The sequence below is a fragment of the Dermacentor andersoni genome, chromosome 9, assembly GCF_023375885.2.
Source record: "Dermacentor andersoni chromosome 9, qqDerAnde1_hic_scaffold, whole genome shotgun sequence".
Taxonomy (NCBI): Eukaryota; Metazoa; Arthropoda; class Arachnida; order Ixodida; family Ixodidae; genus Dermacentor; species Dermacentor andersoni.
The window spans coordinates 38975824-38991069 of NC_092822.1; the positions used below are offsets into that span (position 1 = coordinate 38975824).

The following is a 15246-nucleotide window of genomic DNA, read 5'->3' on the forward strand; positions in this document are numbered from 1 at the left end:
CAGCGCAACAATAACTAAATAAATACATAAATACACGACTATAAAAATTAGAAGTCCCCAAATCCCGCACGTCAATTCAGGGCTTCCATGTGGTACCCAATAATAATATAAATGTAATAGAATGAACCAACCATGCAGTATTTTTCGTGAAGCATACTACAATTTCTGCACTGCACTTTTTCACATTTGCGTTCAAGAAACACGACAGTGTTATTACTTGCTACCGAAGGATATTGATGTTTGTGAGCGCATTGAACAACTGCAGCTATATATGTATATATATATATATATACTTCCGGTGGGCTGTTTGCATGCCGGCTTAGGCTGCCCGTTCGTCGGAAAGCTTGCACAACTTCAGGGTCACCTGCGGGAATGCCTCTTCAGAACCGAGACCTTCGTGTTGATGCCTCGGTGTTGGTAGCATCGCCGGCGCCTAGGCCTGGGATCACCGCTGGATCAGTCAGCACTGTGCCGCTCACGACAGACTGCTGCAATTACGTAGCCTGTGACCATGTGCACTGAAGTTCGAAGCAGCTGCCCTTGAAGATATACCCGTACTGCTCAAATTCATAATAAATATTCTTGTTTCTCATTTTCCGAATTGCTCGATTATTTGCGTGCCATGCGGCGGTCGGCTGGAAACGGCCTGAACAGCTGCATCACGTTGATTAGGTATAGACCAGGTGTTTCTTTCATTATTTTTTTCTCAGGTCATCGCGGAGCTGCAGTGCCATGGCATTCGTGATTGAGATTGTCACGAAGGCAGTTACTGCTTAGAAACGTCTAGAATACATTAGAACTTTATTCAAAGAGAAGCTTTATTTGCCTCTTCTTTCAAATTTCCCACTGGTGCAGTCTGGCCCACCACGTCGGGTTTGGGCTCGAGCATTGCATGCATGACAAGGGCGAGGCAGAAAAAAGAAGGCGACGCCAGAAACTTGTTCGGAGTTCAGCGCATCGAATGTGCACAATGCCCTCTGGAGCTCCCTGGTCGCAATCCCATTCCCTCTTGACTGCTGAATTATCCGTGACCCCGCAACAATCATTCCAGAAACTGCCGCGCTTACCTTATTACTAAGGTGCGAGACCAGAGGGGACGTAGGTAGAACTTTAGAGAGGAGGGGGGAGAGGAGGCCGTTCCCATTCAAAAGGGGTGGGAGGGGGGATAGCGAAAAGAAGACGTGAGAACACGAGAGGGGTTCCAGGAAAACTGGATAAACTTAAGTTCAAGGTGCCGCACTGTACGTTTCTGTTATTTCTCAAAAACAAACACCACGGTGGTATGTCAAGCGGACAACTTGCTCAGGGCGTGAAGAAGCAGAACCGCATTATTCTAGCGCACTGCCGGGTTCAGGCGAGTCTACACACACATTATATATATATATATACATATATATATATATATATATATATATATATATATATATATATATATATATATATATATATATATATATATATATATACATATATATATATATATATATATATATACGGTAGCGATCGCCCATCAGGTCAACACTTCTGGGCCCGCCGCGGTGTCTTTGTGGCTATGGCATCGCTTGAGGTCGCGGATTTGATGAAGTCGGCGACAGTTGCTTTTTGACCGGGGCGAAATAGAACACGCACGTCCACTTAGATGTTAGAACACGTTAAAGAACACCACCGTGTCAAAATTAATCTGGGGTCCGCCACTACATCGTGCCTCATAATCCGATTATGGTTTTGGTACGTACAGCCGCGTGATCCATTTCAAGTTTCATGCTTCTGCGACGATGCCATGTGAGGCAATGACGATGCTGAATATCCTCTGAGGTTATGAAACATGGCGCACAACAATGCCTCAAGCAAACACCTGTCATTGTGCGTTCTGTACGCACACAAAAAGCAGTGGTGCTCGCAAGGTAACGTTTAACATCAACTCACCGATGTCGGGTTCGACTGAAAGTTGAGGAAATTCAGGATTCCCCGTCAACATCACCGCTAACTATCGTCAACCAAAGCAGCCAGCCCGGAAAGCTTCGCTTATATCGATTCCTGCAGTGTGTGGGATCTATACATAACTTTATTTTCGTCAGTTGAATTCTTTCTTTCTCTCAGCATTTTTTTCGGAAGTGCTTCCGAAGCGTCTTCACTGCAGCTCGACAGCCAAGCCTAATGCGCCCTCGGCTCATACGTACTTTACGGGGATGTTTCTACACGTGCTTTGTAGCGCACTTCATAGTGGCGGAAGAAACCTAATCAAACCATCACCCCGCGGACCAGCGCTTGTAGCAGTGCGTGCTACCTGCTTTGTGGCGTCTTGGCTGCTCAGATGGAAGTGGCGAAAAGTACTTCGTGTCGCAAGGCAAACCGCCACACCATGAAGTCGTACAAAAAAACAAAGCATCCGGTAATTTCGTATGCAGCCGGGTACCCAGCGTGGCAATCAGATGTATTACCGCAACGTTAACAAAACTGCCAACTTGCAATAGCTTCTGTGGTTGTCATAATAGGCACTGAGTGGAAACTTTTCAGATTTCTGTCACATTATTTCTGTGGATTTCGGCGTTCCTAGAAGCAAAATCTTGTTCGCGTTGCGTAAGTCGTAACGCATTGAGCACAAACAGCCACTGCGTGTTTCATTAGAAAAGCGAGCCTTGCCCTGGGTGCACCCACTGAATACCATCAGTGTGAGCTACGGTACGTCTCTTCTCGATCCAGTTTGCGCAGAACCCCTCCCATACAGCAGAATGTACTTCATGTAGACGACGCTTGCAGCATCAATGTCGCGTGTGGGTGCATTTTACTGGCGAGGCTGAAAATGGTTTTAAACGTAAGAATTAGCCATGTCTTATACGACGCCTTATTTCACGCTGCCAACGTTTAAGTTTAGATGAGTAATTTGCATAGGGGTTTGAATAAAGCAGTCTCCCGAAGAAGCGTCAAGAACGAACTGCTCTGAGCGAAAAAGCATACGGTACGCCGAAGGTCACTCACGCTCGTTTCCGAACGAAAAGTGCGGGGGACTTGAATAACACTGAGCGGAACTTACGGTACGGAGAAGAGTTGCGCTTGTCTGCTTTGGGTAGTTAAGGATTTTGTTAATTGGTCTATTGCAGTTTCGACTTTTGACATCTTTGTAAATGCCAAATGCTGCAACGGATTCGGATTTCCACCAATCACTTAGTCGATAGGTAGCGGAGCTTCATTGCGTAATTCCGCTCTTCTTGCGATAATCACGCATGGTCATAGTATGGGGTCGGGGACGAAAAATATGAATTGCGTTGTTATTATTCCTTAGCAAGTGTGCGTCACCGCCATGGAAGCACACGCGGCAGTTGTTACTGCAGTGACAAACACTCCCGTGTGAGCGGGCTGCAACGAAACAGGCACGCTGCCCCACAGCATAGTCGGCGGCGTGAGGGAAACGGATATTTAGCTGTTAATTGATTGATGTTTTTTAAATATTGATTGATTATTAGTGAAGTATGTGACGTCGAAACCTGGAAAATAGCAAAGAGAAACCTCGCACTCGCATCGATAAAGACAATGCCGAATACGTATAACGTACCTCTAAAATGTTGGAGACAGTGTCGGACGTACCTTCAGCGACAGCTTTTCTTCAACGCCGAAAACGCGTACGTTCACTGGCACTACTTACTAAGTGATCAGACTGGCTCGATGTAAGGCCAGTTATTGCTAGTTTTACTATATACTATAGTTTTACTCTATACTCACAAGTATATAAGCATCTAGGAACCCAGCCACGTGGTATAAAGCCTACGTTCGCTTACCTCCTAGCCACTTTCTCTCGTAAATCCTAAATGAGAAAAAAAATAATGAAAGAAACACCTGGTCTACACCTAATCAACGTAATGCAGCTGTTCAGGCCGTTTACAGCCGACCGCCGCATGGCACGCAAATATATATAGTTATATATATATATATATATATATATGATATAGCTGCAGTAGTTCAATGTGCTAACAAACATCAATATCCTTCGGTAGCAAGGATTATTTCACACACGCAAGATTCTTTCACACACGGAAGAACACTTTCACGTAGCACGTGCTGAACAACAGAAAGCTGTACCGGGAGTTTTTCATGTAGCTCTACAATTTTCTCATTGACACTTTTCATCTAGTTATAATGTTCTAGAAGTTAATTAAATTAATTAAGTAGGATGGTCTAATTTCGCGTGATGTAAACGATCCTCCGGGTATCTCCAAGAGAGGGAAAATAGCATTTCATTTCAGTTTTATGTTGCAGAAGAAACAGACATTTCTGGTACTGATACCTGGGCAAAAAGCAATTTTTTGAAAGGTTTACTGGGCCCGGGCAATCTGGAAACCTTTAGCAGTGGCGCTATTCAGGAGATGAAACAGCTCAATGATAAAACATAGCCATTAATGAACACATACAGGTGACACCGACATATTCTTTCACAGATACCCACATACATACTAACACACACGTATATACCGATTTGACTTCAACAGCTCATAGATATACCAACTGTGAAAATATATAACATATCCATTTCCAACAATCATATAGGTTCGAAGTTTAGTCGAGATTGAAAATAAAACCACTAGTGAAGTCTGCATTGCATCCTGATAGTTGACAGTATTATAAGGCTACATGTTTCGGAGATATTCTTTAAGCTGTTTCAAAGTAAAGCCCATGGTGGGGGCTTGTACCTGTTTAAGATACTAGGTAAATTATTTTCAAGGGTTTGTAACTTGTAGTTCGTGCAGAAACGCGGCGTAAACCACAAGTCCGTGTTTCGCATGCATATGTTACTTAGTGCGGGTTTTAATGACGCTGTGTGTGTGTGTGTAAGAAAATCGTGAAAGGAGCTCGCCGAAAAATAAAACGAGCGCAGAATACGAAAGTTGTACATGTGAGGAGAGGCCGTTTTCTTATAGGTCTGGAATGCAAGGCCAGTATGTGGTGAGTACGGAATGTATGCAATGGGTATCGAACTGTTACCTTCGTTCGGTCTAGCTACATTTGCATATGTTTAATGCCTGGCTCAGGTCACGTGAAACACCACGTGTTAGTCTCCGACGTCTCTGGTGCCGCGCTTCAGTGGCGTTCGATATCAGACGAAAAAAAAAAAAGAGAACATCGGCGTTTGTAGCTTGCACTTTAAAATCCGTTACGCTCAGACCACTCTACGTACAACGCTGTGGTGCGGCAAAGCTAGGCTTAGCTCTCCGCAGTGCGAATGCTTTACTGTGTGACCACTACGGGAAATCACGTATATGCGACAAATTTGCGATCTTTAATATCGAACACGTTGTTTTCCTAAAAAAGCTTGTGCTTCGTTTCTCTGGGCCGCAGGCTCGTGGAAGTGACCGATGTTGCTTTCTGTGTCGCTCTGGGCGAACTGCTTTGGAATCTGATCTTTTGTTACAGGGTTCTTTTTTTTTTTTTTTTTTTTTGTACCGAATTCGACCGATGGCGAACAGCAACCGCACATCTCGTCTCCAATCACTGTATCAGAACGCACGGCGCCGTGGTACACGTTTCTACACTTCTTTTTTCTGCCACAAATGCCACATTCGGGCATTAAAGAGTCATTGCCCGATATTAATCGATCTTCCTGGTCGAAAAAAAAAGAAAACACGAGTATAAGGTTGTCGATCTCAACAGTAACGTGTGACAAAAATGTCTCATCAATTGCATGTATAATCGGTTGCTCCTGCTTACGTGTAAATACTTTCGTAACGAGACCCGTGGCTCACTGTGTTGCGGTATAGCGTATCATACATCCAAAACAAAAAAAAAGAAAAAAAAGGATGATGTTCGTGTCTGAATCATGCATATTTCTTAGTATAACAGCGCGGATCCACAGCTAGCCTATGGCTAAGGATACAGACGTTGTCGCATACCAGTCTTGCACATTAATCTGAATAAAGTTGTTATTATTATTATAGTGTTATTATATAGCTTGGTGCCCTAGTGTCTCGGAGACGAGACAGTAGCCCGATGTCGCATCTCATGCATAGTCGGTTTGCGGGTCGTCGACATTGTACACTTGCTTCTGTGGGAAAGAACGGCGCGCGGACAACACAGATCAGCATAAAATACCATGCAGATTTCTCGTACGTTTGTCGTACCGGCATCCTGCACCAACATACGCGAATATAGGTTGTTTACAAGTCACATCAGGTTAGGCGCGCACGCGAAACGTGTCCTTGCTTGCGGGAAACTAACGCAAAAAGTAGGGCTAGTTGGTGTTGATGCACTTGCTCAGACATAGTTATTAGCGCTAACAAGGCTAACGGAAACAAAAAGTTGAGACAGGACAGAGCACTAGCGCTCTGTCCTGTCCCAACTTTCTTTTTTCCATTAGTCTTGTTAGCGCTAGGTAACTTTGCCTCAGCTTGCAGATATTTTTTTTCGCTGAATTTGGTGACAATAAACGCTTGGTGAATATAAAAAGGAAAAACCAAAATAATAATAAGGAAAGAGGCATTAAGCGTCCGGTTCATCGCTGCCTTTGTTATAGGCTCTTGCTGATATCGGGAACGAGCGAAATAATAAATGCATACATGCGTTTACATTATCCATCTCCTGACATCATCAGAGATAATGGCTACACAGACAAAAAAAAAAGAATGATTTTGAAAGAGTATCCTTGTACCAACTGTATATTACTATAACATATCCTTCCAAACGAATGATCATTTACGTTCTTTACTCTTTCTTCTGATTTATTAATGCTTTCACGACACATGAGTGCAGAAATTCGAAAGACCGCATTTCTAGCACTACCTAGACTTCCACATTCATTGAAGCAATATTTTATTGTGTGTACTGTAATGGTCTTCTGTCGCTATTTGTATGCAAACGAGCTACATTGTGTTGAGGGGGGGGGGGTCTTTTGAGTCGTGCCTACAGGACGCAATCAATAGACAACCACAGACAACCACCTACCGCAAAAAAATTTATAAGAGCGGGGGCACAGCGCTGTGTCCTCCTCCGCTTCCCTGAACTGTCGAAGCATGATTTTCTGTGACCCTCCGACTACGTGTGTAAAATTTACGGCGACAGCTTTCCACAAGTACTTTGTGTTGAAGGGCACCTACAACATCCGAGCTGGATCCATCTAAAAGCATTATTTTCACCATTGAAACGCAGCAACAGCATAGCTAACGTTGTATCGTTAAGTCAACGGCGCAGAAGAAAGCCATGAAAAAAAGTGCTTATGCAAAGGAAATGCGCGTTTCTGTCAAGCTTTACATATTAAATATCTCTAAGGCAAATATCTTTTCATACAGTAATTTACCAGCTAAATAAATAATCGTTAGGATTGCATACATCGTTACATAATCGTTAGGAGCGTTGCATACATGACTTGGACGACGCCGAGAGGAAAGGCGACGCGAGAAACTTGCTTGTGACCCACCATGTGGAATGTGCACAATGACCTCTGGAGATAACCGGTCGTCAACGCGTCACCCTCTTGACAGCTGTAATTATCCGTGACCCCTCCTAAATCATTGCAGAAAGTGAAGCGCTTACCTTATTACTAATGTGCGAGTCGAGATAGGACTTTAACCGCTGAGTTCAAACTCTTCTGATGTCTGCCGCACGATTTTTTAGATTTCCGCGTACCTAGAAACGAATTCTTTATTGTAACCCAGTGAGCATAAAGAGCCACTGATTACGATCAAAGCGAGCTACTCTAGGTTTATTCTCAATCAAGCTGGCGCAGAACCCCGTCTATACAACATAATCTACTTGATGTAGACGAATCTAGCAGTACCAATGTCGCAGTGTGTGTATTCGACTGGAAAGTGCGAAAATGTTTTTAAACGTAAAACAATACCAGGTCTTATACGACGCCGTAACTTGGGCTACCAACGTTAAGGTTTATATTAGTGATTTGCGTAGGGCTCTCATTAAAGCCGTCTCCCGAAGAAGTTTCAAGAACTGCTTTGAGCGAAAAAGCAAGCAGTACGACAAGGATCAGTCACGCCGGTTTGCGAACGAAAAGTGCGGGCGACGAAAAGAACAATCAGAGGCACTTGCCATACGGTGTCGAGTTGCGCTTCTATGGTTTGCTTAATTACGGATTTTGTTAATTTCTGTATTGCAGTTGCGACTTTGACATCTTTGTAAATGTCAAGTGCTGCAAAGCGATCGCATGGCCACCAATCGCTCTGTGAATAGGTAGAGAAGCGTCATTGCATCATTGTGCTCATGTTGCGATTAAGCACTCGCTGTCATAGTGCGGGATCGGGGAGGCACTATATGGATTTCGATGATAGCACTGGCGGCAGTTATTACTGCAGTGAAGATCATGCCCATCTGAGGGGGCTGCGTCGAAAGAGGCACGCTGCACCAGAGAATAGAATAGTTGACGCGAGGGAAATCACAGTGTACCTCTTAAAATGACTTTTTAGCGAAGCATCTGAAATTGAATCTTGGAGAATGCAAAAGAGAAACCTCGCAGTTGCATCCATAAAGGCAATGACGAATACTTGTAACGTACCTCAAAAATATTGGAAGGAGTGTAATACGTACTTCTAGCTACAGCTTTTTTTAACGCGGAGAACTCATAGGCTTATTGCCACTGCTTAGTACTTCATCAGACTGGCTCGATATTAGGCCACTTATTGCTAGTTGTACTTTATAATAATATTTTACTATATCCTGACAAGTACATGCCCATCCAGGAACCCAGCCACGGGGAAAAAAGGCCACGTTCGCTACACATCTAGCCGCTTTCTTCTGTATATCCTAAATGAGAAAAAAAAAGAATGAAAAAAAAGAACACCTGGTATGTAACTCATCAACGTGCTGCAGCTGTTCAGACCATTTCCAGCCGACCACCGCATGGCACGCGAATAATGGAGCAATTGGGAAAAGGAAAAACAATATTTATTACGCACTCGAGCGGTACAGGCATATCTTCAAAGGCCGCTGCTTCAAATTTCAGCGCACGTGGTCACAGGCTACCTAACTGAAGTGGTCTATACGGCCCGTCGTAAGCGGCACAGGGCTAGATCCACCGGTGACTCCAGGCCTAGGCGGCAGCGATGCCACCGACTCCGAAGATGCATTCCAGCAGGTGATGCTGAAGTTCTCCAAGTACTCCGTTGAACGGGCAGCCCAGACCGGCATGGAAACAGCGCACCGGCAGTGTCATAAGATACTCCAGAGAGAAGTACACGTCGAAGACGTCTTCCGCCAGGAAGGATTCACCGTCGAGGGGACACAAGCCGAAACGGGGCGTGTGTTCGCAGCTGGGGCCATCACAAGCGTCTTTGTGGCACCGACCACACAAGGTGTGCCAGCAGGGAAGCAGCACAGCATCGGCCGCCACCACGTCGCAGTTCGCGCAGACGCACTCTGAGGGCAACGGCTGCTCGAAGGTGATGGGTTGCTCGTTCACGAATGGCCAGTCGTACGCTTGAAGGGTGTACGTGGTCGCTTCCATGGTGTAAATGTTATCGTGGAGATCCTCGGAAGACCCGGATGGCTGCCACGGAGAACCAGGTTGCCTGTCTGCCCGGTCTGAGTCGTTGTCGTCGTCTGGAGCGGTAGTCCGGTCGCAGGGTCGGCGATGGACAGATTCTCCGTTCCTCTCTGGTAGTTGTGGCTCCCTAGGTGGTTGGCGGTAACCGAGTTTGAAGAGCGCGCCTTTGACGAAGCTAGTGCTTGCAAGACGATGGGGCAATGATGGGTGCCTCACTGCATTCGTGTACGGCCAGCCGCAGGTCGTCAAGGTTGTTCGTGGCGAGGATGTGCGTGACGTCACGTCGGTCTGACTCGGACGAGCTGAGAGACGAGAATGGTGTCGCCGAGGTGCACACTGCGCCTTTTATAGCCTGGTAGGTGGGGCCTCCCTTCGGGGTCGTGATTGGTCACAAGTTGTTGTAGAGTGGGTTTGAAAATTATGGAATCTCTGGACGTGTTTGGGGCAACAGTGGGAGAAAGTCCGGCAGCAGAGAGAGAAGGGGAGACATACACGCTCACCGTCGAAGGAGGGGTGAACTTTTTCAAGCTAGGCCGACAGCATTTTATTCATTATCTGTCAGCCCAACAACTAGACATGAAGAAAGTAAAGAGGGGCTGACAGTTCCACGAACATATTCCAACTCGCTCAATTCCAGGTAGTTCCACCCACCAGCTGCTCCCACCTGACAATAGGCCAAATCATTGACACCCTTTCACCTATGGTGCGTTCAGCAAATGTCGTTAGAAACATGGCTGCGCATTTTTTAGCTAGTTTCTTTTACACGATGTGTTGTAAGTGCTAATAGGCCAGGCTATTTAAATGCGGAAGGCACGTACAAACCGAGGCACCAGTGAAATATTTATAAAAAGTCAAGGAAATAATAAGGCGCGCCTTCTTTAAGTTAGCTTATATATATATATATATATATATATATATATATATATATATATATATATATATATATATATATATATATATATATATATATGTATATAATTCAAAGGAAAGTTCCTTAGGTCCACTGCATAGGTGGGTGAAAAAATGAATGAATGAATTTCATTTGCATTTGCAATCCGCACTACCTATGGTGAACAGACTGGTGAATTCACTTCCATACCAATATGGAACACTCTTCGTTTCATAATGAAAAACGCAAGTTCGTTATCGGAATTTCAAAGACAACTGAAAATGCATATATATATATATATATATATATATATATATATATATATATATATATATATGTATATGTATATATAGTATGGTCATATCATAGAATCCAACAAACACTGAGACCAAGGACAACGTCGGGGAAATTACTTGCGCTTAATAAGTAAACTAAAGTAACGATAAATTAATGGAAATAAATTTGGATTAAAAAAAAACAGCTTGCCGCAGGTGGGGTACGAACCCACAGCCTTCGCATTCCAGCGTTGAGCTACTACGGCAGCCTTTGCCCATACACTTTCTTGGGTTGCCTAGTAGAACACAGTGAGTGTTAACCAGCGCCACCATTCATAGACATTGGCTGCGGAAGTGCTTACATGTATATATATATATATATATATGGAAATGGAGGTTGCGATGCCGAAATTCTCGATCGCAAATTATCGTAAATCAAAACAACAAGCTCAGAAACCTTCGCTTACATCGATTCTCACAGTGCGTGGGAACTGCTTAACATTTCTTCTGAAAATAATTTGATTAATATAACTGTCGCTGCTAATGCAGCGGATTCCCTACTTAATTTTTACGACAGTCATTAGCACGTGACAAGGAAATGCAGGCGTCTTAAGCCAGCAATTAAACTACGTGCACAACAATAGAAGCCAACAGAAAGCTTAGCAATGAAAAGAAGTGACAGGTAAATAAGTTAGCGTAGTACATTTGCGTAATTTTATGCTAATAAGGTTACAGTTTCTGATATTCCTCGAAATAACATGGAAAAAAGCTGAAATGAAAGAGTTGCTGTTGATGGAAACACAACGTAGAATCTCCCAGGCCTTCCCTCCCAGCTTGGCTATTTTTAACTTATACTGAACAGAAGATTCAGTGAATTATTTTGAATTGCTATTTTAAGGTAATTGGCAATAAAAATATCAGTAAGACATGAAATTGCAGAGCAGTGTTTTTGTGACGCATATTTGTGTTGGAAAACGTGTGAAATAGTGCAGGGTGACTTACTAATTATCGCATGTCCTTATCTAGTCTTATTTGCTGGGAAATTCGCTCACTGAGATAGCTATACCGACTCTTTCACACGTTCACGTTAGAATCCATCGTAGCCCAAGCAAAATGCACCTTACAGGTGGACATGAATACAAAGTTCTCACGTTTGAGGTTGTGTTTTCTTTCGTGCTTAAAAGTCTGAGATAAATTGTTTATCACCATGCTCAAAAACAGAGCACAAGCTTTCTTATGACCATTCAAAAAGCCTAACACTGCATTCGTGAGAAAGACATATTCGGGCCCAAAGCCATTGTACAACATACTATCGGGACGACATATTGCTGCCGTTGAAATGATTCGGCCTTTACGACCTTCGAATCCTGCAACCCCCGAAAAAAAAAAAGTTGCTACCCAAAAACGCACAATCGATAAAGCCATGAATACACTTCTGGAACAATAAACCGTACCGAGTTTTAATTGCCAACATCTTTATGTTGTACATAATAATGATATAAATGTAATGATAAGAAAGACCCCTGATTACCCATCTAAAATATGTTAATAAATGTACTATGCACTATATCAATGTTGTATCGAAGAAACACGACAAGCTTATTCCCAGCTGCCAAAGCATATTCAAGTCTACTTGCAACTCGAACTATTCGAGCATTACTTGGAATTTATTAGCACCATTACGCATTAGCGCAAATTAGTCCTTTTTTTTTTTACTTTTTTTAGGAAGTGCTGGGTACTGCTTTGTGTGTTGTGCGTGCCTTTCGTCTTTAAATACCCTGTCAGCAACGGAACCACACGTTGCCATAGCAACTCGCTAAAGAATATGCAGTGATGCTTCTAAAAAATTTAGCTGAAAGTACCATAGCTGTAAGGGTGTCAATGACTGATTCATTTGTCAGGAGGGAGCAGGGTGCAGAAAGGAATGCGGACGTTTGTTGGGCAGTTCCCCATAGCTTGCTCTCTTTTCTCTCTCAGTTTCTGGAACGATTGTGGAGGGGGTCACGCATAATTAAAGCTGCCAAGTGGTAATGGTGTTGATGACCAGGGAGCTACACAGGCCATTGTACACATTCGACGTGGTAAGGTCCGAAGTACTTTCACGCATCGCCTTTCTACTCTGCCACGCCACTGTCATGCATAGAATTCTCTGAGCCCCAACCCGATGTGGTGGGCCAGACGGCACCAGTGGGAAATTTGAAAGAAGAGTCAAAGAGAGCTTCCCTTTGAATCGCGTTCTAAAGTATTCTAGATGTTTCTAAGCAATAAATGCCGTCGCGACACCCCCAATCTCAATCATGAATGCCTCGGCCCAGAAGCTCCGCCATGACCTGTTGCCATCAGCAACAACGGCAAGACATGTGTGCCACGGGTGATTTTGTTATCGGCCGTTACTCGTCGAAGCGTATTTTCGCACGATGGAAATGATTTCATTATCAATCTCGTCCTGTTTCCTACCTTCTCCGTATTTATTTTGCGCGGTCTTTTCTCCATGAATTCGTACTGAATAGCTCGCATTCATACCCTTTAAAAGAAAAAAGAAGTTGCGCCCTGCTAACGATTATTTCTTTAGTTGATAAATTACCGTATGAAAACACGTTATGTCTTAGAGACATTTATTATGTGAAAAAATAAATTCTTGGGTTTTACGTATCAAAACCATTTTCTGATTATGAGGCACGCCGTAGTGGAGGACTCCGAAATTGTGACCACCTGGGTTTCATTAATGTGCACCTAAATCTATGTACACGGGTGTTTTCGCCCCCATGGAAATGCGGCCGCCGTGGCCGGTATATGACCCCGCGACCTCGTGCTCAGCAGTCCAGCACCGTAGCCACTGGTCAACCACGGCGGGTCATTTAATATGTGCTGCAGGCAGGAAATAATTGCAAAGCTAGGCACAAAAGCTCATTCCCTTCGCATAAGCATTTTTTTTATTGTCATGGCTTTCTTCTGTGCCGTTGACTTAACGATGAAGCGTTAGCTATGCTGTCGCGTCGTTTCCACGGAGAAAATAATTGTTTGAGCTTGATCCAGGTCGGATGGTGCATGCATCCTTCAACACAAAGGACTTGCGGCAAACTATCGCGGTAAAGTTTACACTCGTAGTCCGGCGACCACAGAAAATCGTGCTTCGACAGTTCAGCGAATCGGAGGACACAGTGCTGTACGCCCGCTGTGGTAAATTTTCGCCGTATGTGGTTGTCTCTGGTTATTTATCGAGGGCGTCCTTTAGGCGCGACTGAGAAGAACCCCCCCCCCCCCCCCCCCCTCCATCATGATTGTGGCACACTCTAGCCCCATCCCGTTTCATGCTTTACCGTGACGCTCGTCGAGCAATTTTAACTTGAAAAAGTACGCAAAGCTGTTTTTCAAAGAAAAACGTCCTCCTTACAGGCATTTCTGCCTCAAATGGGATCCGTCTACCCTTTCCTTTCCCACTCGAAAAGCAAGCACGAACACAAATGCATTTGCAATTACTCCGAGTTTATTGTTCTTGAAATAACCCACACCTTACTCTTGTTGACCCAGCGAAGCATTGTTATCAATGAAGTGTATTTTGCAGTACCAAACCCCCTCTGAGTAATTGGGTGCGAATCATTGTGTGATAGGAAAGGCTGAGCTGGTGAATGGAGACAATACATCGTTATTCTAGTGTGTGGTTGAACTCCTTTATGCAACATTAGCAACGTGAGGCCCCATCCCGTGAATAAATAAAAATACATTTTTGCAGTTTTAAAATCGCCACCCGGACACCTCGACTTGCCACGCAAATACGTCCCACGTCCTTCGGTAATATGTGAGAAATTGAAGAACGGCGCTGACTCACACCGGATATTAAAGACGTATTTGAACCGGCAGAAATAAATGTCCTCAAATAGGACGCGTCAACCTCGAACAGTTGTCACAAGCATTTGCCATAAACAACTGATTATATGAGTTCCGCACGATATACAAACTCGGCACGACAATCGTATTGTCAATATTTTATATCCTGCTGAAATGTTCTCTCAGTGAATTATTTTTTTTTAACTGATACCCGATGGAATCTTTAGTCAGTTATGAAACTATACATCATTGTTCTTGCGAAGAGTTGCGGGTGGGGAAAGGTGCGTAATACTAGGGTGACAGCCAGAAGCCATTGCTTCGTGTAATTCAGTATGACTTATTACTTGTCCTTGTCTAGTTTTAATTCTGGATTTACTTGCTCACAGTGATACCAAAGCCCAGTTTGTCGCGCGTCAACGTGAGAAACTATCGTAGGCCAAACAGAATACGACTAAAAGTGGACATGAAGAGTCTCCTGGTTGGAGGTTACCTGTCTTTTTTTTCTGCTGTGCTTCATAGAATGCCACTGCGTATGCGCGAAAAAAATTAATTTACACTGAAAATCCTTTAGACAATTGGTATGCAGAACAAAGTACTCCTGCCACTCTACAGCCATCGCTTTTACGATCATCATACAATGCACCTCCGGAAAATAATAACAGAGCGCAGCAATAACTAAATTAATGCATGAATACACGACTATAAACATAAGAAGTCTCGAAATCCACCTCGCCAATCCATTGTTTTCATGTTGTGCCCAAAAAGAATATTAATTT

At 43.8% G+C, this 15246-nt stretch overlaps 1 protein-coding gene across 1 annotated transcript; it reads right to left on the minus strand.

The window, feature by feature from the left end:
• Positions 1-9025: 9025 nt before the first annotated feature.
• On the minus strand, positions 9026-9439 carry LOC140213310 (TNF receptor-associated factor 6-A-like). The gene has a single exon (XM_072284519.1). It carries the CDS (start codon positions 9437-9439, stop codon positions 9026-9028), a length of 414 nt encoding a protein of 137 aa, XP_072140620.1.
• Positions 9440-15246: the final 5807 nt, after the last annotated feature.